The following is a 24,291-nucleotide window of genomic DNA, read 5'->3' as shown; positions in this document are numbered from 1 at the left end:
TTCGTGCTAAATACATCTGGAAAAACATGGGGAAAAATGTGGAAAATTTCGTAAGGCATTGTATGGTGTGCAACGCATGTAAGCCTGCAAGGACAACTTTATGCAAATTAGGATCGTATCCTATACCGAGTAGACCTTTTCAGAGAATACATATGGATATCCTGGGGAATTTTTGTGAGTCTAGATATGCGAACAAGTACTTGTTAGTGATAATAGATGAACTTACAAGGATAGTAGTAATTTTCCCACTTAAGCATAAAACGGCCGTTTTTCAATGGTATCATTTGCAGATATGGCTCACCCGAAGTTCTATTGACCGACAATGGGAGGGAATTTGTGAACAAAACCTTGGAATGTTTAGCTGAAGTCATGGGGATACAGAAAGTAACAATTATTCCATACAGACCCGAGGCTAATGGGTTGTGCGAATGAGCAAACAGGAAAGTGCTCGAGGCTCTCAGGAAAACTGTAGGTGGTAATGATAAGAATTGGGACAGATATGTTAATGTTGTTAGACATAGTATTAACACTATGGTTAGTGATTCCATTAAAATGTCCCCATTTGAAGCTTTGTTTGGTTGTCCAGCACGAGGCACATTTGATTTGCTAACTATGCCTCATCATGGGGAGGATACGGTCGAGGCGTTGGTATCCACAGCGAGAGAGAGACATGCTTGTCTCAGCCGTAATCTCGAATCCACAACCAGAGATATGGTACAGAAGAGTAATAGTAAAACAACTGATCCCAAGATCAATGTCGGAGACAAGGTATTTTTAAAACTTAACGGGAGAAATGAACTAAATTACAAATTAGGCCCGAAGTTTGAAGGTCCTTTTAAAGTCATTGAAGAGAAAATTGGAAACAGATTTGTAGTAAACAGGTCGGTCGAGGTTAACACATATCTCGAAATTGAAGAGAATTGGTTGTGGTGACTAATATATTGTCGCGCAATTGCATTTTTTCCTTTTTTTTTCTTGCTGTCTGTTTTTTTCTTATTATGCGCAAATCTGTGGCGTTTTGGCGTAAGATTTCGTGGTTAATATTTACGTGGGAAGGTGTTGAAATATGGCAAATTTTTGTTTTAGCTGAGAAACGTGATGATAAACATGTGATTATTCCTGTGTGTATGATATTTGGGGCTGAATTTTTGGGGTTTCACGAGCCGAATAGATGACATTGGAGTTTATATAATTCGGGTAATGTCGTGGGGAGATATGATTTAACAACAATTTTTGGGGGGTGAATGATTTTTTGTGTGTGGGGTCATTGATTAAATGGAGGAAATATTATTATCCCTGGAGTGGTGTTATTATTAAGATGGTGATTTATATATATGAGGAGATGGCATTAATCCTTGGGGGTGACTTTTTTTTGGTGGTATATAATTATGGAACTGTGAGTTTATCGTATTTTTTTTTATCCCGACTAGGTGATAATTTTTTTTTATATAATTGGGCAGTATCGTTTGGGAAAGTTATGTCTTCGAGACAATCTTTGAGCAGCTTGGTCATATCTTGGAGATAGTTCTGTGAAATGTGCTGACGTGGTTTCAGTATAGAACATTTTTTTTTAGAATCATGAGTTTCTGGCGTTGCAAGTCTGACCTATGCTGCAATTCGAAGCACCTGAGGTGATCACAGGTGGATTTTTTGCTAATGTTGCTGTAATGAATCCGGTTGCGGATTTTTCCCTTTGGAATTGATTACTCGGGGATTTGCACTTCTTGTAGATGTTGATTATGGCATTCCACGGGAATGTATCATGTAAGGGGATTCTTTTCCGGTCGTTTCTGGTCGATGGGATTTCTGCGGTAGCAAATTCTGTAACGGTACACATTCCGTTTTGGGAAAGATATTGAATTATATATGTTTCTTTTTCTCTTATGTGCGCTGTGTAATGGGGGAAAGTTCACTTATTATTGTTGTTATTATCTTATTTTTTTCCTCTTTTCTTTTTTTTCTTTTCTTACGAGAGATGTTGTAATGGGGGTTAAGCTCTAAATAGCATTTTTATTTTAGATAGGAGATAGATATAATTTGTCGTGGTATGTGAGTTAGATAGAAGGGGTGTTCGGCATTATATTTTATGGAGGTTAGTTATATAAACCATAAAAGGGGTTTTTGCTGTTAGACTTTATGGGTTCTCTTTTGATAACGTGTTTGTCAGCTATGGGATTGTTTGTGAGGATTCAGTGGGTAAAGATTATATTTTGTTTAGCGAGGAATTTTTAATATTTAACTAGTAGATTGAGTATATTAATTAATGACGGATTTGTGGGGTAAAGCAAGACTAGTTATTTTATGACCATGTAGACCTTTTAAATACGGACACACAATGACTTTAGAGTGTTCCCAACTCTACGTGATGATGGCGATGGAAACGACTTCGTTCTACAGTACCAGAGGTCGAGTCAAGTCTACACGCGAATGGCGTTTCTATGGACTTCCTTTGCAAAGGATGAGATGTCTTCGATATATCGTCTCAGGATACGTTCTGGGATAAATCAGGAGTCTACAATCTTCGATGAGGCGGGTGCGAGTAGCACTTGCATAGAAATCACGGGATATTTCCTTAACAACGGGGAGGTGACCACGTTTCCTTCAGTAGAAAACGTCGAATCTACAGTTTCGCGACGAGATGGTGTTGGATACACTCACGAGGGTCGCAGATGCTGAATAATGGCGCGTGCTGAGTTGTTCCGAGTTGGTTTACGCACTCGACCTGCGTTTACAACTATTCGTCGAGTTCTGCTTATCTTAGTGACGAGGATGAGCCTTTCTTTAGTGAGGGTTATACAATACCAATATTAATGATCATGTTAGGTGCTATACTGATCACAATTTGTGCGCTAAGAGTTCTTAAACTTTGTGCATTCGACGAAGCACAAGGGCTCCAGCAACGAAGGTAGCCCTAAATCATGTGGTAAATTGATACATTGTGTATTAGTTGCTGATGTGGTGTGCGACAGGAGTGCACAGAGGACATAGGTGGCCGAGCCATCTTACAAGTGTGTAATGTTAGTGAAATCACATATCGTGTCTTGCATGGAGACAGGCTGTAAGGGCAGCTTACTTGAGTGAAGGAATTTGGGTACATAAGCGTTTAACCGAGAGATCGCTTGTCTTGGTGTCAAGCATGTACATTCGTTTGTATGGATGTTACAGGTCTAATAGACCAAGGCACTTGCGAAAGCCACATTCTTTTGGTGAGCACAAAGAGGTCGGTTGGTACACGTCAGGTGTCGGGAGAGGAAACCCCCATCGTAAAGGTATGACACATATTTTGTAAGACTTAGAAAACCGTTACCTTTGAAAAGAGAGAGAAGTGTGAAATACTTTCTTTACTTACATTACTTTGAAAAGAGTGATGTGTGAAGTGTATCTTTTATCCATTGTTATCTTTATTACAGATGGGTCCTATTTCATGGTACTAGAGACGGGAATCTCTAACCTGACTAATATAATGAACTTATTGACATTTTGGGTCTGGGAGTGAATTCTTAGTCAGGAGGGTGGAATGTTAACTTACTAGTTTACTTTATGGGCAGATTTGGGTTTTTGTCACTATGACTCGTTAATCATTTTGTTCTATTTCATATTCAACTGCTTTGGGTAATAAATAGTATATTTTTAAACTTACGAGATCTTAATAGCCTAACGACATGGTTGCAGACAGGTAAGGGTCTCCATTGACAGCAGGTAAGGGTTTCCAATTTGTGTAGCTTTAATAAAGGGGGTAGGGGTAAGATATTTAAAGGACCTGGGCAGACACTTTGTCTTCTTTTTAGTAGAAACTTAGCATTCGCTTTGTGGGTGATAAAGTTTTTCCAATTGGAAGGGCCAGAAAATGGGTTTCCATGGATTATCTGTCTACAAAGACACGAGTTTCTACCCATTTGAAAAATTGTTCCATAAGATCATAAGAATTTATAGAATATACTTAAAAGAATAAATAAAACGTGATACGATTAATATGCATGAATTTGCTGTACTTTTACACAATATTTTATGTTTTTCTGTTGAGCATTTGAGTAGCTACAGTGAATATGACACCCTACTTTTAAAAATACAATGAAAGATCATTGTATTTCTCAGGTGAAACTTCTTTTTACAATGAATCTTATAGCTTTTTGTTAGGTCCGATAAGCCGTCAGTAAGTCATCTGAGCTCAAATACCTGGACAAGCAGACTGGCAAGGAGAGTGGAAACTTGTCCCATTCCTAGGCTTAATGTTTCTTTGATGTCGATGAAGGAGGACCAGATGTCGTTTAACAAATGATTAACACGGATGACCTTCGAACTCACCCGAAATATGAACGACCAAAGGTTGGACGAAGTAGGACAGTCGAGATTTGAAACGTCATAATGTGGGAAACATCAGCTTATTCGAATAATCAATTAAGCAGTTCGACATATGTCACAGTATTGAGTAGTAAGAGTACAGTCACTGAGACTGAGTGACTGTGAAGGTGAGATACCTTCTTCTGAACAGGGTCCTGCAGGGAACAACGCTTTCCAAGGATCATGGAAAGCCGGAATGACGTCATGTCCAAGCTTCAGAACTCATTGGCACTTTAAAGCCCCGGGAAGTTGAACAGTGACGTATACCTTGTTACGTCGGGAGCAGCGTTTCTCTTGACTTTCTGTGGTTACAAATGATTACTTGAGGACATTGTACTTTACATTTGTTTATTATGGTACCAAAAAATAATATATATGTATATATATTATATATATATATATATATATAGATATATATATATATATATATATATATATATATATATATATATATATATATATATATACATATATATATATATATATATATATATATATATATATATATATATATCTATATATATATATATATATATATATATATATATATATATATATATACACACACACACACACACACAATTCCATGAGATGCGATGTTATCTTTGCGTTTATTAAATATGAAGACTTTGGGTCTGATTTTTAAGTCGCTTTGCATCCGACATCATAACAAGATAAATGTGTTTTCACGTTTTATTTCGTTTCAAAACGAGACAGTTCGTTCATTCTTTCCCCACTATACTCCAAAGGTATGGAATGAAAGAAAAACACTCTACTTAAGTAGTGTATAAATTTATTCACAAGACAGAACTACAGTTTAAGGCCTACAGTAAGTCGTACAATTAATAATACAATATTTTTTTGGCACATTTTTTTTCTTGGCTGTGTTAAATATGCTCCTCTGGGTTGATGCTTTGTACTGCTCCGTGATCAAAAGCTCTTGAACCAATGCATTTGGAGGCAGAATTATAGCGCAAGTTTTGAGCCGGAAAATCTACTCATGTCTTTTAGATTCCAGAGATTTACGTTATTTAAAAATAGTAGACATTGATAATTTTGCCCATTATTTGTTTCAGCGTGAAAGTTAGTTTTTAAAAGTTCGTTGGCGACAGAAACTGGATTAGTGTGACATGAAGGGTTGGAAATAGTACTGTTGCGTAAATGTGAAATGTAGCACAGAAAATATATACAGATATGTACTGAACATGTACAGTATAGAGCATATTCCAATGTGAATACAAATATGAGACAGAGAGATAACATTTTCTTGAGTAATCTGACCAATGAAGAAATAACGCAAAAAGGCTCAATCCCTGATCTAAAGTTCTACCTCACATAAGTATATAACAGCTTTTTCTCTCCATTTTTTTAAAGATGAAAATATTGAACTCTTTCTTACAATAATACTGAGCAGTAGTATCTGATGGGAACACCTGGTGCTTATGTGTATGTGTATCTGTGTGTGTGTGTGTGTGTGTGTGTGTGAACGAGAAAGGACCAACAAGTTGGGGTTACCTTGCTTGGTCGTTCCCTGCGATCTCTCATTATACAGCATGAACAGGTACAGAACGCGAAATTCGACAAGTACAGACACAAGACATCAATTTAGCACTCCACTGAAATATATGACCCTTTCATTGTGAACAGAGAGCAGTGAAATACACGATTCATTAAATATCGATTCTAGATGGTTATGAAAAAGGTCCAGTCAGGTGAAACCAATACTGAAATTCCCGGTGAAGAGAAAGGTGTCATTTCGGAAGCGACCAAACCGACGGAAACCCTTTTTTCCTTGTTGCTCCTGACTCCTGTGAAGTCTGGTCTTGATTTGGAGTTGATCATCATCATCATCACAGTATCTGTGGAAAATACTGAGCGAAAAAGTTTTGAATGAAAAACTCTAATGTTTCTCTGACTATGAAAAGGACTTAAAGACAAAACATACAGTGGCTAAACACCGTAGTGGTTGTAAGGACTACGATAACGTGTCTTGATAAATTTTAATCAGCAAGGGATTGTTGGTCTCTGTGAGGACTCGCGTCCGCACTCCACAATGAAATTAAAAACGAATCCCGACCTCTTCAACCTAATGGCAGCTCAGATCGACGTCGTGGGGTCAACACAAAAGCTGGTGACCTTCTTCTACTGGGGTACTAATGACCTTGCTGGATGAAATTTATTATATGGAAATGTGATTAGTGTTAACAATGGGTTAGGAAAGCCCAAAGTAAGCCTGGTTGATATTGGGCGAGGAACTTGTTAAGGGATAAAATACCTTATATAATTAGATATCTCTTTTCTGGATGGACTGGGATTATTACGCTTCTAATTATTTCTTAAGCAACGGATGAATAACAGCTGGCTTCCGCCACAAATGGAAACTAATGTTAAGCTTTGTTATCCTTCAACAAGTGTCCCGGATTGACGAAAAAAGCTTTTGAATGCCACCGACTGACTGTACATAGACCTCGTAAATATTATGACCTTTCTCGATTCTCTCTCACTTGACTCTTCTTCTTCTTCTTCTTTATTTTTTTTAAGTAGAACCAGCTACTTGAGTTCGTCTTAGTTAACCCATTATTGGTGGAGAGCAGTATAGGGGTCGTCTGTCATGTGTGAGGGCTCCAGTCATCAACCATAACAAATCAGATTGGGATTGCTTCGTGACTTCCGCAAGTTAGAGATACACAAGTGCCCGGAAAGGAAAATATGCAGGAGAAGGAAATCTATCTTTTGTAGTAAGTCTGCTGCCACGTAGTAGGTCTGCAAAAAATCTAGCTTCACCTAGAGAGGGTTGGTGGTGGTGGAGTGAACTCTCTAATTAAGGAAATGAAAATGGTTGATTAAAGTATAAGCCCAGCTACACATTGGCAAACAATCCACAATGTATTCTGTACTGTGGAAACTTAACTACTGAAAAGAGCCGCTCGCTTCCGGCGGCTTTGCTAAATACAGTATGCTGTGGAGAAGATATACGGAAGAAGAAAAACGACTAACTCAACTACCATTATGATTATAGTCCCTAATACGCATGCACTGAAACGTTTCGAGTTTTTAAAATGTAGTTAATATGAAATGAGGAGGTTCTGGCGAGACAGGAAATCCGTAGATGCTTCCGAACAATTTCCCCATCGCTGCAGTCGTCGTCTTCTTCGTCGTTAACTGATTAACCAGGGTAGGACAAACAAACCCCCAGCGTTGTTAGAAACTCGCATACTAGCAACCATCAAGCTCACCAATGGCTTCAGACCGTTTTACTGGATTAGCTTACCATGACTCATATACGTGAGATGGAGTGGCAGAGGCTACTCGCTTTCGTCTCGATTAAGAAAAGAAAAACGTTAGCGTGGATCTAATAGGGGACAAGATGGTTTGTGCGCTCTGCGTCAAAATACTCTTCGTGTGTGAGTAGGTGCAGTAAACTAAGAAAGGTGAATGGCTATGTGAACTTCAACTCTGTAAGGGAAGATCTTATCACATAGAATAGCTGAGAGAAATCGTGAAGTTAAACTGTGTCTCCTCCTGTTTATTAAAGACTAAAAATCAAGACAGGCATACACAATTCATGGTAAAAGTTCAAGCGACCTTTTCGTTTTATGCGCCAGGTCAAGACCCAGAGAGTTAGCTAAGGACCTTGCATTAGGTGATACCAGAACTCAAGATTACTTCGCCAAAGTTTCATAAACACAGTAACACAGATTCGATCACTTTCTAACTCTTGCACTGCAGCAAAATACATTGTCGTGAAACATCAGGTGCGCTCGTAGTCACGATCGTGTGCTTGTGAAGTATTATTCCTCATCATGCAGAGAACCACTTATTTATGAAGACATGAACGAATCCACTGGAAGGAACAAAGGCGACCACTAGATAGAAGAGCATTCTGGCTATGACTTGGCAGGTGGTCGGAGAGCGAGATAAGACGAATGATTACACCAGGAAACAAACAAACAAACAAACATCCTCGCCTTATGAACCACAGAATCATACATCAAAAAAGGGAGTAAATATTACTTTTGATCACATGAATATTACCGTTATTATTATTATTATAATTAGTACAGTCCATACGCTGTTTTATGACATAATACTCACTTACGATTTAACAGACATTACTGGGGCTATGTAAGGGTTCGTTTGATTTGTATACATTTGCCACAAAACATGATCATGCTGGGAGCTCCACTGGAGCTCTAGTAGAAACATATACATAGATTAGCAATTTTTTCTCTCTCTCTCCTGATGCTACTAGCCAAGTACGTAAGGTTTTCTCAGCTGACAGACTTTTCCATACACTTCCAAACGAATTCAGATCGAGTTATTTTTTCCATGGTGGATTTATCTATTTTGGCTCCTCATTATCAAGTCGACTTTCTTTTTTTTTAAGCCTTGGCAGACAGTTTTCTAAACATAACAAAGAGGTAATCTTTCCAGACACTGTCACCTGAAAGAGAAATAAATGCTTGACACACAGGTCTATCTGAGATTTGACAAACAAGATGGGAGCTGAAGGAAAATGGCAGTGGTACTTGACATCTCTAGAAACCATTCCTCAAAAACGATAAAAAAAATTTTCCTTCTCTTTCTGTGGAAACTGAATCAGTTTTAGTCAAATTACGTGAAAAAAGCCAGTCCTGCAATTTTTTGGACGAAGTGAAATCCCAACATAAAAGTTACTGAATGACTTAAACCTATGAATTTCAATTAATGCTTCAATTACACAGAAAAAAAAACTACACAAAAATTTCTACACTTTGGATGAAGCCAACAAACTGTACGTTAGCTAAAATACGTCCTTGATCAAATTGGCCCAATGTATAAACATCTTTGGAGGACTCAACATTATCCTTTTATATGAAAATAAGTGTTGTTTATACCCAGTACAATTCAACACATCTTGATAATTTTGCACAATCGAGTAGCCTATACGTTTTCTTTGGTGTTACCTAACCTCCACAGTGTACAAACACGTCAGCATGATCTCTGTAAATGAGTTGGGCCTTCAGATCTTATACATTACACTTTATACTAATACCACGCAAAAATTCTTTGGTGTCAGTTATAAAAGTCGCAAATTTTAAAATGCTGCCAATTGGTCCCCCAAATATTAGACACCCATGAACACTGCAGATCCCCTGACGTTTCCTGACTTCCCACAAATGACTTGGTGTCAGCAATCAGTCGCAAATTCTAAGACGTCAGCAGTCATTGGTCACAAAGGGTTACGTTGGCCCTCTCCCCAGCCGAAAAAATGTGTCGAACTACTCGCCTCATTACTGTTCCTTACTCTCGTGATACAAGTCATAGTACCTAAAAATATATCTATATATAAATACAGCTTTATCGTTTCATATGTGATTATACCAATCTTAACGTACCTGTCACTGTAGTAAAGAAAAAACAAAACTCTTCCTTAACTTTATCTTTTGTTTTGGCTTGATTAACTTGGTTGAAAGCATAGGTTGACGACCAACAACCTTATTGCGGTCCCACATCAAGAAATAACCCTCAGATTTTGAAGTGTTCGCCAGTCCCAGACTCCAGAAGTGCCAAGGTTACTTTATAAATGACAAAAATCTATGCTTTCAATAAGTTAACAGGCGCTTTCTCTTAATGAACCAAGTACTGTGATTCAAACAATCTGCGTTTCTATCTTCCGGAGTTACAACCCTTCCGAAGTTGTAGTGTTGTAACAGTTTAGAATAAATGCTTCTTTACTTAACACTTTACAAGTTTTATAGAGGTCCAGTAACCACTAATGAAGGAGTGCTGCCTAAAATACAAGAAGCTGTCTATAAAATATGCTGATTCATCGGTAAAATGCCGAATATATATGGGCTGCTGCAATCAGAAAGATTTCATCGTGACATCTGAAATTTGGATTTGCTTGCCTCTGTCGAAAAATATTAATATGGTATTACCTGTGTATGAGATAGTATTCAATAACCTTTTTTTCTATTCAAAAATATGAAAAGATATTTCAAAGGGATTACTCACTTTCAAGTCATATCTTTTAGGTACTGAAATTTTGTAAACCACACTTCATATCCTCACCATCAACATAGATATATAGATAATATGCCTTTACACTTAACAACATCTGATTTCAAGACAGGATACAAAGCACTCCATACCATCATACGTCGATTCTCTCTCGTCTCGTACCAAGTAAAACTAGAGGATGAAAGATGTAAGATTATATAACCACTTGATGGCTATGCAGCCAGTCTACTGAACTCTCTTTCTCTCTTCTCGTAAGGGCTTAATATAATAATAATAAAAAGTAAACGAACTACATAACAAGGAAAATCACACCAATCCCTTTATTATTGATCTTCATCAGCTCTCGTTTCCCCTCCCCCCACCCCCCCTCCTCCACTCATCTCCTTCACACTTTCAGTGGATGTTAGATGCTGACTAGCGCTGATGCTCCGGAGGACCGAAGGACGACCTCCAGGCTCCTCCAGTCCTTCGCTGGCCCTTCGCTCTCTAGTTGAGACTTGGCCTGAACATCAGGAAGAGCGCCTTCGGGTAGTAGTCTTCGCCGCGCCAGTTTTGCCACACGAGCACGGGGCCCAGGTCGAAGTTTCTGGAATTGGCAGGGGTACGCGGGGGAGGGCTGGGGTTCCTCTGGAAGCGGCCGGTGGGGTGGGCCTGGTAGCACCCGCGGTATCCCCGGTACCACCAACCCCCGTGGTTTTTCTTGGCGCAATTGTGGCCTGGAATGGACGGTGCTAATCAGAATGGATCGTGGCAAAGAAGCGTGGACAGTTACAAATGACAATTATTATGTTTTCTAATTAACATGAACAGAAATTATACAAAAACATAGCAGGTGAAAAAAAATGTGTAGTGTAAATAATCCAGCAACAGATATATGAGATGCATGAAATAATTCCAGGGATGTGAAAAATTCAGTGAAAAACAATGATTATTCTCAGTACTCAATGCATATCAGCACTGACAAATACCAGTACGATAGTAACAAAATATAACTCGAAACACCACTAAGTTATACTAAGAGTACGTTCAATCACTCAGTTTGTAATTAAAAACAAATAAATAACAACCTCTCGGTGCTTGATTCACTAATAAATGTAACAAAGTAACTGTTTAAAATATTACAAGAAATTTTATAAGTTGGATGAAATAGTATTTTCATTGAATATCAATATTAAATTCTCTAAAAAGACTTTTCCTTAACATGTCTTAAGGCTCATCCATACTTTAGGGTTATTATTTGTGAGAAATAGTAGTATGATCACAAAACGATTATTGCACATATTAATACTGAGAGAGAAAGGGAGTCCGTATGTCTATATTTTGTTATGAATTAGAATAATTAGATATTCAATCTTATTTATTTCCCCTATGTTCCTAGGCACATGAAGTATCTCTTACATTCATTTCTGAACCTGAAATTTTCGTTATTATCTTTATCCACGGCATTTCCCACTACAATATCAACTCATCGGAAGCCATTATCAATCAAACATGATACCTTTCTTCGTCAACCATTTAAACCACCCTCCTGGAAATCTACTAAATGAAAGCTGGAATCTATTCCCAGCCTTCTTCAGGACGTCCGGTAAACTCTTTCAAAACTCCCATTTGCTTAATCCAAGTGATACGTCTTTACGACTCAACTGCTTCAAGAACTCTCGCAATAGACCCTCCTCGTCCTTCCAGGATACTTCAACAACACTCATCAAGTCTGGAGACGTGTCCTTACGTCACAGAGGTCCTTGGCCGCTGGTGAATACATTTCGTGTAGAAAAATGCTTATCTTGAATTGTAAGTTTAGTTGTAATTTATGAACTCTACCGTCAAGAGCATCACGAAATTCAACCGAGCTGAGATTTATTATGTTATTATTTCAAAATATCGTAGGATATTATGAAGCTAAAGCTACCTATCATACACACACACACACACACACACACACACACACACACACACACACACACACACACACACACACACACACACACACACACATATATATATATATATATATATGTATATATATATATTATATATATATATACATATATATATATATATATGTATAACAGAATCACGAAAAGTTAGGAACGTGATAAATCCATAAATAAAGATAAAATGCCACGAAGGAAAAATAAACGAATGAGTCTGTGCGAGATCTTTCGGCTGAAAAGCCCTTTACTGAAGCAGCTACTGCAGCTGCTTCAGTAAAGGGCTTTTCAGCCGAAAGATCTCGCAGACTCATTCGTTTATTTTTCCTTCGTGGCATTTATCTTTATATATATATATATATATATAATATATATATGTATATATATATATTATATTAGCACAACGCATTACACCAGACATTGTTAAATGGCATTCCTACTAATTCAGAACTACTTCAAGTTTTAAGAAGTCAGTTTCCTCCAAAAGCTGTCAAGATCCTTTTAGACAGCCTCATGTATAAGAGAGTCGCAGTGCCTTGTCCGACAGGAGAGGTCATGAATTACTTGAGAACCTTTCGTCCACTTCGCAATGAACTGTCAGCTTTGTCTCGTGATCATTACAAGTTTCCTTGACATGAAAAGTCTTCAAATAGACCACGGTATGCTTAAGGTACTCAATAAGAGTAAAATAGACGACGTGCTGGTTAGATTGAATCATTTGTTTTACAAAGACAAACCAAAGCGAATAAAAAAGCGTAATATAAGACAAAGGTATAGAGGAGGAAAGTCAGGACGAATATCTTAAAAGAAAATAGGCGACCAGAAAGCGCAGGAAATAGACGAGCATTAAGCACACGTTCGTAGCAGTCCAGGAGGAGGAAAACAACAAAACTGCAATAAAAACAAATAAATGACATGGACGATGACAGAAAGGGTGAGAAAGAAAACGATCCAGGGCGAAGAATGCAAGCACAAACACACACGCACACAGAAGTGGCATGTGAACGGACGAATAAGTGGAAAGACAAGATGAATGACAGGTATACAGAGCACTAACCCACACACAGAGAAGCGAGGAAGAGATATTATGGGACATTCTTCTTCTTCCTAGCTTAAACCATTTTTATATGGGGTCGCCATTACGAATGAGTCGTCTCCATCGATTTCTGTCTTGTGCCTCGTTCTCATTTATACCTTTCAATTCCATATCTTCCCTTACACAATCACGCCATCTCTTTCTTGGTCTTCCCTTCTTCCTTCTACCCTGCACTTCCATTTCCATCGTATGTCTTCCAACATGACGTTCCTCCCTTCGTAACAGGTGTCCATACCATCGAGCCTTCTTCCTGTATTTTCTTCGATATTTCAGCTACCTTTGTTGATCCTCTTATATACTCATTTCTAATCCTATCTTCCCTTGTTACTCCCGACATCCATCTCAACATTCTCATTTCTGCTACATCCATCTTCCTCCTCTGTTTTTCCTCATACTTGCCGTTTCTGTTCCATATAACATTGCTGGTCTGACCACCGTTCCTATGGAACTTTCCTTTCAATTTCAGAGATGAACAGGGCAAAAATTTTAGCAACGAAGTAAAGAGTTGATGCGGCCTGTGACATACAGCTACGACGAGGGACAAGGAAGAGTTGGGTGGGTGGCATAAATGAGGTGAGAGGAGATTGCCATCAAGATCAAGTGGAGAGAAGCTCTGAGGTGGTTAGGCTCGCATGGGAAGCACGGATGTGGATAAGGGAGATGGGCGATAATAACAAGAACAAAGGCTAACGAAGGGGAGTGATGCGAAGAGGGGAACTGAAGAAAACGTAAGCTTCATAAATATGTAAATCAGGTGAGGTATAGGCTACTACAACAGTCTAGGGGTAATATTATTAGCTTGAATTGCTTGCATAGGAGACCCCATTTGTCTCAACCTATGGAAGCATTTTCCATAAATGGAAATCTGCCCCATGCTTCATGGCAACTTACGAAACGAACAATTATTAAACCCACTACTCTTCTCAGAAGAGAAACAACAGCCAAACAAAATCAAGGGACCCATTTTCGAGGTGGTCCAACTTCATCCTTTCAATTCGCCCACCCATCTGGTCAGTGGATACGCTCGTTTTTTTTTCTTTTTACTATTCAGTTATGATACTTGTTCACTGAACATCTATTATAAATCCAAAAGAACAGATTACTTTCGCAACCTTCCGTACAGTTAAAATTTCTGTATGATTCACTATCTGTTAAGTTCCTCTTATTGCCCGCAACCTTAGTTGAAAAAGCAGAATATCAAAAGCAGCCGAGTATGGAAAAGGTAAATGAAACACAGCATCATAGACAAGAAATAACAGGGAAAAATGACCAGGGTAAATCAAACTATCAAATGAGGTCCAGCTTCATTTATATGGAAACGAACATCATTACTCTTACTATCCAGCATGGACAGACATCGACATGGAATAAGGCAACGAGGCCTTTAACTTCCTAAGAAAGCTTCCAGAGAATTAAATCTCCACTGGAAACGACGAAATGACTACGAAGCTACGAACATGACAAAGATAAACAATCGGCAGAAGTTCGAAGAAACGTGAACAGTCAAGGGGAATAACTCCAGACAATGCCAAGGTGCATAGCGCTTCAAAGTTCCGCCAACTTGGGAGCTTCTGTAGCTTCAACACTGTCGAGAAAACTTCCACACCCTTGCAGTAAAGGGAATAAATGATCTCTGACGTGACAGCGTGACACTTCAACAGAATATACATTCCGACGGTCTGCTAAATGATAAGGCGCGACGCAAAGTCTGACGGCTCTGGTAATAACGTAAGAAGCGATCTCCTGCGATAAAATAGAAAGCTGGGAGTCGAGGGTAGCGAATAGTACCGTGAAATTTGCAGAATTGTTGTGTACAATTATTATCTATAATAAACAGTGAATTAAGGAGTTGCAGCACAACACAAGATTGGGTAATCAGTAACGGATTAGTTTTACCACAAATCATAGATGGACTTTTTTATTTTTTCTGAAATTCTGTTTAGATCACCCTCCTCCTGCTTTGGCCAATAATCACACTACCAGAACACAAAAAAGGTTCCAGAGCATTACCAAGTGGAACACAAGACAAAACAGGCCTGTGTTCCCAAAAACCTATTCACATAACTCACGCAGGTCACAAAGAAACTGAATATGGGGTACAGATTCCTTAACCACTAGGAGACCAATGTTGACATTAGATTAGGATGAAGGCAACAAATAAAATTACAATTCAATCCCTGGAATGAATAAAAACAAAACATTTCTGATTAATAATAATAATAATAATAATAATAATAATAATAATAATAATAATAATAATAATAATAATAATAACAATAATATTAATAATAATAATAATAGTTTAAACACTGGAGGGTATAGGTGAATCACATTTCGATGATAAGCAATCAAGAAAAAGAAAAAAAACCAGCATTAAAAAAAAAAACTTAATTTCTAGAAGCACAACAAACAATAAGCAAAAGCGTGTGTTATCATAGCATCATTTGTAACACCTCTTGGAAATCTGTTCTAATGACGTAGGCATCATAAGTGCCCCGACATAGTCCCTCTCTCTCTCTCTCAATCCTTTAAATGAAATAATAGGCCATCCTAATCATGACGTCACGCACCATCCTGTGATTCACCTCACACATGCTTACTGCGCACCTGCAATAAGCCATTTCTTTAGAGAGGCCTCTCTCACCCACTCCCCCTAACCCTCCTCCTCCTCCTCCTCAATCTCTGCCTTTTACTTGTCAATCTATGCCTCCTTCTCCTCAATCTCTATTTCATTCTACTTCTCCAGCAAATATATATATTTTCTATTTATACTTTATTTGTTCTACCCATTCCTAATTTCAACCTCTACCCAGCATTCTCAATTTCAATCTCCTCAACTTTTAGTTTCTCAAATTCTACCACCCACTCCTCCTCCTCCTCCTCCTCCTTTTCCTCCCTCTCAGCTTTTACTTCCTCCTCAAACCCTCCCCATTCAGATTTAACTCCTCCACATCCTATATCCAATCTCTTTCCTGAAACTCGCTTTGTATTCTTTCCTCCTCTTCCTCAATTTCTCTTCCACATCAGTAGTACCTCCTCCTCCTCCTCCTCCTCTTCCACATCAGTATCACCAACTCCTTCTCCTCCTCCTCCTCTTCTTCTTCTCTCCTCCCCCTTTCCTTCTAACCACTGTAAACAACTTACCCATTATGGCGTCGTTGTCCCTGTCGGGTGTGGAGAACTTCATGGTGTTGTGCCACTTGAGGGCGTCCCCCGCCTGAGAGCCGCTGGCGTACCGGTTCACCTTCAGGCGGTAGAAGTGTTCCTCTCCCGCCACGCTAAAGAAAGAAAGAAAAATAAAGATGGGAACGAGGTTAGTTAGGTCAGCGGTGACTACCATGACAAGTTTTTATTTTTATTTTTTCTAACACGTTCTCATATTTTTAAAGATGATTTTTTTTTAGCGTCCGTTGAGGGGTAAATAGAATCTTGTCCACCCTTTGTAGGTTCTGATGGGGTATTTCGTGTTGCAGTTATATTCCTGTGTGTGTGTGTTTGTGAGAGAGAGAGAGAGAGAGAGAGAGAGAGAGAGAGAGAGAGAGAGAGAGAGTCTCAGTTCTGAAGCCATAAGAGAATAAATGGAACAGGAAGGAAGTTTTATTCTTTCATGAATTTTTCTCACAAAATTATAAAAGCAGATTCTCTCTTTGTAGTCCACCAAGGAGCCTAATGCCATCCTCCGTATAATGAATGATGGTGATGTAACTGAGAAATACGAATTCGTTTGAAAACTGTAATATTAGATCACATGATCTGAAAATGTTGCTCACAAACAGCAAACATTCTAAGAATAGTTTTAGCTTAATCATAAAAGTTCCCCTTGAGACCCATGCTTTAAACGTGGCTAATCAAACTCCCTTTAATAAATATTGAGAAAAATGAAGCAGCCGACATCATATTATACTGAGGTCTCTCCCAAACAAACGCATGGGCGCCCACCAAAGGCCAACAACAACAACTTCGGGAATATACGCAGGAAGAGAATACGTGACCCAAGGTCTATATACCTTGACGTGACCTAAATCGCGCCATTAAAAAACTGTCAGCGGGCATTTACGCGGCATTCTTTGAGGGGGCAGACGTGATCAATATCACCCAGACTCAAACTGCCCCTCTGTTCATTCAACAACAGGTCGCCAAAATAAGCAGCGAATGAAAGCGAAGCAGCAAAATCAGAGAGAGACAGAGACAGAGACAGAGACGGCGGCGCTACCTAGCTTCGACGTATTACAGAAGGGTTCCCTTTGAGGCTGCTGTCCTCTTCCTTTCAGCCTGTTTAAATGGATCTGCCAACGTTAGAACACAGCGAACACAAAGGTCTAATTCACTACAATGCAATGACTGCTGGTGACGTTGGGGAGGGGAGAGGGGGGAGAGGAGAGTCGGGAGAACAGGAGGAGGAGGAGGCGTGGGACAGGGGGAAAAGGGGAAGGCAAGCAAGGCATAATGGGGGCTGGGGATGAAGAGGGGAGGGGAGTGAGGAAAAGGAAGGGGGGAACGGGAAAGAGGGGGAAGGAAGGAGAGGGAAAGTAGGGAGGGGAGGGAGGGATAGAGGTGCTCTTTTCTTCTTTGGAGGTTATTATGTCTCATTTACTTCAGGACAGTTTTGTTTGGAGAGTCAGAGCGAAAAGGATGATTTTCTTTTTTTCTCTCTTTTTAATGAAGTGTCGCTAAGATTAATTCAATAAGAAATACATTTTCATTGCGAGAATCGTGTCGACAAGTTTTTAATTTTAATCCCTTTGTTGACATCATTGCAATCACACTACATAAACAAATAAAAAAAAAAAAGACAGAATGACGGATCGTCTTGAATATTGCTAAGAAGGATGTCCGTTGGCCAAGGACAAACGCATTACATTCCGGAGATGATTTGGTTTCTCAGTGCGTGTCGTATCTTCCTTCTCTCTCTCTCTCTCTCTCTCTCTCTCTCTCTCTCTCTCTCTCTCTCTCTCTGTTTTTTTTGCTGCCTTCTCTCTATCTCTCACTATCCCTCCTCTCTCCTTCCTTCCGCTTCTCTCTCTCTCTCTCTCTCTCCTCTCTCAATGTTTTTTTTTCTTTTTAACCTGCTACTGGTTTTGCTTCTTGAGCGTTTGTTTCAGTTTCGTAAATTTTTCTTGCTTTATTTACGTTCTTTCGGTTCTCTGTGGCTGTCAGTTAAAGAAACTACTCGAAACTTAGCGACAGATGTCCAAGACTTCTGAGGGAAAGAGTCGGCCACAGACGAACCGTAAATTTACTTAACATGGTGACCATGACCCAGATCCCATGGCCATAGACTTCAGCCTTGCGGAGAATGTGGGTGTCAACCGAAAGTTTTTTATTTTTATTATTATTTCTTTTCCTGATGAAGGGATGGCATTTAAATAAGACATTGGTATGAAATGCTGTTGCTGAAAGCGTCAACTGTAAGAGGTGAAACTGCTATATAAAATAGGCTAAATCACATGAGTTCCTCTGGTGTTTTAAGAATGAGAATTAGCGATGTCTTTCTAAAAACAGACTTCATGTGATATTTGTTACGCTAATAAAAATATCGTCATTCACATAAACTTTACTGATTTCTCATATTCAGGTCATGGAAATATATATAATTTCACTACTGCTATTAAACAAACGCTGACAATCGAATCGGAAAAGAATACCTACAAAAAAAGTAATGCTAAAATAAAGCAAATCGTAAGACCAACCGACGAACGGAGGTAACAATAAAAATAATAATAAAAATTGAACGAATTTGACAAATCGTCCTAAAAAAACAAATTTTTAAACAAGCCTCTCCTTTTATTTTCAACGCGTGTTTACAAGGCAGAATGTCTTTTCTATCGTTTTTTATTAGCAAAGGAAAACAGCCCGTGTGTTGTTTGCAAAAACTTTTTGAAAAAACAAACAAATTTCGTTTCGGCTGATAACAGCTAGGGCAGAACTTGAATCCAAAAATAGTTTGCATGCTTGTTTGTATAAGGCTTTCAAAACAACCTATTTTCGCTCATGGTCCGAAGCTGTAATAGGAAATCGGTTTGAACCTTTAGCCGTCATCATCAAACATTATGACAATGTGCGAGAGAAAACAGGATCTGTTAAACAAGTATTTGATTTTTGTCAAAATAGTTACGTCGCTGAATTGAAGGGCAGTAAATACATGCAATATAAGTGAAAGACGATCAAGATTTACTTAGACAGAAGGAAAATGTATTATAAACATCATAATATTTCTTATATTATTTGGAACTTCTACTGTAATTTTATTAATCTCTTAGTCTCCATTAATCTGTGCCAAAGGAAGTGATTATTTTATCAACAGACTACCAAAAACAACGAAAGTAAGTGGTAGCAGAATAATAATAATAAAAAAACCAAATAAATAAAAAAGAAGGCAAGTTTCTCTCATGGAGGAGTAGCAGAAGAATCAAAAGGGAAGAAGGAGAAGAAGAAAAAGAAGAAAGCCGTAAATGAGGGAGATGCTCTCAGGAGGAGGAAAAATAATAGTGAAAAATATCAAAGGAAATAAGACGAGAAGAAGAGGAGAAGAAAGAAACCGATAAAGCTTGTAAATGAGTAGGAAGTTTTCAAGATGAGAAAAAAAAGTATTATACTGTAAATGAGTAAAATGAGTAGGAAGTTTTCAAAATGAGAAAAAATATTATATTGTATATGAGTAGGAAGTTTTCAAAATGCGGAAAAAAATATTATACAGAAATGAAACAAACAAAAAAAAAAAAAAGAGGAGAGAGAATGTGAAAGAGGAAACGAAAAGCTTGTGCATGACAAGGCAGAATATTTTCATTTTAAAGAAATAGTCACACTGAAGATCGAGAAGAAAGGAAGGATCAAAAGGAAATGGAAAGAAGGGAAAATTCTTTCGAAATCAAGACCAAAACAAGACAAAGCAAAATGGAAAAGTGAATATAAAGAAAATCAAGGAACAGAAGATTACCTATAAGACAAAAAAAAAAAGAAAGAAAATAAAAATAAAAATGAAATGACGCGAGGTAAAAGTTACACATAAAAGTGAGAAAATAAAGAGAGGAAGAGGAAAAGCCCTCGACGAGGAAGGCGCTTTCAGCGAAGGAATAACTTGAAATATCCTCCCATTAAGGGCTCGATTGCCCAGCCATTCTGCCGTGTCAGATCCGCTGACTTTGGTAATGATGAGGAATGACGATGATAATGATTATGATGCACTGGAGCTTACATCATGCCACTGGGGAGAGAGAGAGAGAGAGAGAGAGAGAGAGAGAGAGAGAGAGAGAGAGAGTTTTGGATGCAAGTTAAGATAGAATGAGAGATAAGAAGGTGAGGTGATGAAAATTAAGGTCAGAGAGAGAGAGAGAGAGAGAGAGAGAGAGAGAGAGAGAGAGAGCCTGGATGAAATATAAGAGAGAACGAGAGCCAGGGGAGGGTGAGAAAAAGATTAAAATCGTCGCCATAAAGAGAGAGAGAGAGAGAGAGAGAGAGAGAGAGAGAGAGAGAGAGAGAGAGAGAGAGAGAGAGAGAGAGCTTAATCTAATTTTTGTTATGATTCCTCTGATGTTTACAAGTTCACTTTAAAGGAGATCTGTCTGATCTGTAGCTCCCCCCCAAACCCCCACCACAAGTACCCACTGTATTACTGTCACTACCTTAGATAAAGTAATGAGATGAATTTACAATTTCTTGTAACTTACTTCTTATATCAGAAAATGCACCAATATTTAGAAAAATATAGCGCTGAAATAGATTTTCCTTTCTCATTTCTGACATTTCTGATAAGTTTCACTTTTGGAGATACGGGGATGCCAAAGAAATAACAGTTATCTAGATTAAGATGGAAACTAATAGTCTCGATATCGATAACAAAATCAAGGACTCTGCTATTTTAAAAAATGCAGAGTAACAAAAACAAAAGATTAATGCGGAGGGAAAAATGGTAGAAGACGTAGCTTACATCTACCTATATAAATGTTGACAGACATAGTAGACCATGATAAAATCGAGAAATGGTAAAGAATGAGTCAGATCCATTGGTTCTCTCTTATGGTTACTTAAGACATGAACCACATAATAATAATAATAATAATAGTGACAAATTAGTGCAAAAAATAACCTTAAACATTATTTTTTATTTTACTTAATCTACTGAATTATTTGAACAAGTAAAGCAGTACTTTTCCTTCGTCGATGATAATAGTATATATAATAAATAATAAAATCAAGACAAAAATCCACAAGGCCTTTTTTTAAAGCATTGTAAAACGAAAGGGTTTGAAAAATACAACCTTTCTCCCCTTCTTCAAAATAATAATAATAAAAATAATAATAATAATAATTATAATAATAATAATAATAATAATAATATAGAGGACTTTGAGAGATGGTATACTTGCCTCTCTCAAAAAAAAAAAAAAAACCATAACAATAACGAGAGGGTCTGAAAAAATACAACCTTTCCTCCACTTCTTCAATAATAATAATAATAATAATAATAATAATAATAATAATAATAATAATAATAATAATAATAATAATATAGAGACTTTGAGAGATGCTATACTTGCCTCTCTTAAAAAAAAAAAAAAAAACCATAACAATAATGAGGAAGTAGTACCTGAATTCCTTCCACTCTGCCCAAGCTTCATTGTCGCTCCAGTCGGTGATATTGACTCGAAGTTCGTGGTTCCTTCCCTTGATCATGGAGTGCATAGCATCGAGGCCTGTGCGGGGAAGAGAAACGGAGTAGTAAGTACGATGATTACCGGCACCGTTCGAGATTTCGGTGGGTCTAATTGGCTGAGGGCGATTATTCACCAACGTTGCCTCTCTAATTGATTTGCTTTGAGGGAACTGCAACTATTAATGACCCTGTGCCTACGTGCGGCCATTGCTACTGGGGATGGGGATGACGTCGGGTCGCCCCCCTCCCCCCCACCCCCCATCATTCATTCCTTGGGAGAAAGTGATGCTACTGGTTTAGGATGGATGATGGAACTCTGAATCGTTATGAATGCCCATTTGCCATTTTTTTTTTTTTTTTTAGGTAATTTGGGCTTCTTTCTTTATTTATTATTTTGTTTATGTTTATGTATTTGTTATTTTATCTTGTGTTACTGAATTACTCTCAGTTTGTTTTCCACTTCTGTCATACTTGGGGATTGTATCATTGACGATTACTCAGTAAGTTTGTGGCCTATCTTGGTTTCTACCTAAAAACTGGGCCCACCTTTAAATAATAATAATAATAATAATAATAATAATAATAATAAAGAAACCCCGAGAGCAACAGGATAAAAACTTGAGAGAAATTGATCCATAATTTTATGAGAGATGATAGCTATTTTGATGATAAGCTTGTAAACTTCTATTGTAGCACGCAATTGTCCGTCTGGATTTGATTAAGCTGGCGTATGTCAACCACGGGTGCTTGCCTAAAGGTGTCCCGTAAGTGTAGTAAGTGAAAGTGTAGTCCTAAAGGTGTCCCGTAAGTGTAGCAAGAGTAAGTGTAGTCCTAAAGGTGTCCTGTAAGTGTAGTAAACTACTGACGGATACAAGAAGCCAGGTGTAGACCGGTTGACTTTGATTTACCAACAGATACATAATCTGCAAATATTAAAAAACGACAAACATGATTTTGCTTAAGTGTTGATATGAAAGAGTAATCATGATGCATGTTCGACTATGATTTAGGAAGCAGGAACAGTAGAGACCTTTCTTTGAAAACGAAATTCATCGTTGGCAGTATCTATTTCTGAGTTACAGAAAATCTTGAGTTGGGAATAACAGGACAACTTGACAAATTTAACAAAATAAGGAACAGTTTGTGCCATCAACAAATACACTGGATTACATAAATAACAAGAGGGCCTGCCCAGCTCTTACTGTGTTTCACTTCACTTTTAATTGATTTGTATTTTTCATAGCTAACAAACCTTCGGTCTTAACAATAGAATAGAACGAGAGCCTCCTGCTGGCCTCAGAAGATTTGTCCTATTGTTAAGACTGAAAGTTTGTTAGCTACGAAAAATGCAAATTAATAAAAAATTTGTCATGGAGGCAGCACCATCTTGTTAAGACCTCAGGTTTGCTCCGCATATGAACAACTGCTTTGTTTCGCTGATCTAAGACTTGCAGTCAATTTAAGTTTTCAATGCCCTTTATTGTATATTTAAAAACTAATCCTAATTAGAGCCTGCTTGTAAGGAAATTCTTGAAAATATCTTAAAAATGATCATTATAAAATCTTTACAGGAAAAAACATGAATTATATCTTTTAAATTGTCATTATTTAGACCCTTTTCTCAGAAACACCATAACCTAGTTATGAAAACAATAATAAAGACAAGTCAAAAGGTTAAAACATACACTCAAAACCAGGGTTGGCAATTTTTTTGATTAACAAAAAATAAAATAAAAACATAAAAAAAATCAGTGATTTACTTGATTTTTTATCTATTTGATTTCTGTTATTTATTTGTTTTTTTATTTGTTAGTTGTTTTTTCAGTCCTCTTTTTTTTCTCAAAATGTATCTTATGACAGAATTACTACTGATTTATCTTTTAGGTTTCCAGCTCTGGCCTAAAGTATGTACTTGCAATTTTTATGATATCAAAATGAATAGATGCAGCACAGTTATGCCTAAGAATTTTTATTAACATCCAAACCAGATTTTTCAATTTGTTTGCTTTCAAATAAAATAAAAGAATAAAATAATGAAAACATAAATGATTTAATCATTGCCATCCCTGCTGAAAAGTCCTTTTAATTATTAATGTGATAAAAACACCCAATGAAAATAAACACAATAAATACCCTTTAAAACTATTGCAATAAAAACATTCCCCTCAAAAAAACATCATAAAAATATCTTGGAAATGAATTGAGAGGAAAAAGTTTCGGAAGTACGTAAGCAATTTCTGTCACGTTTGGCAACCGAAGAGTTGTTT

The 24,291-nt window shown here is 37.7% G+C and overlaps 1 protein-coding gene across 1 annotated transcript in view; it reads right to left on the bottom strand.

Annotated features, from left to right (window-relative positions):
- Nucleotides 1-5,117: 5,117 nt before the first annotated feature.
- Nucleotides 5,118-24,291, bottom strand: part of LOC135200050 (angiopoietin-4-like) — a 332,550-nt gene continuing 313,376 nt past the window's right edge. The window contains exons 3-5 of the mRNA XM_064228294.1: nt 21,959-22,064; nt 16,516-16,649; nt 5,118-11,060 (exon numbers count right to left, since the gene is read on the bottom strand). Of these exons, the coding sequence (XP_064084364.1) occupies nt 10,831-11,060; nt 16,516-16,649; nt 21,959-22,064 (470 nt within the window). The 3' untranslated portion in view covers nt 5,118-10,830. The remainder of the gene's footprint in view (nt 11,061-16,515; nt 16,650-21,958; nt 22,065-24,291) is intronic.

The sequence above is a fragment of the Macrobrachium nipponense genome, chromosome 26 (assembly GCF_015104395.2).
Source record: "Macrobrachium nipponense isolate FS-2020 chromosome 26, ASM1510439v2, whole genome shotgun sequence".
Classification (NCBI taxonomy): domain Eukaryota; kingdom Metazoa; phylum Arthropoda; class Malacostraca; order Decapoda; family Palaemonidae; genus Macrobrachium; species Macrobrachium nipponense.
This window is presented reverse-complemented; position numbering and strand designations above follow the sequence as displayed.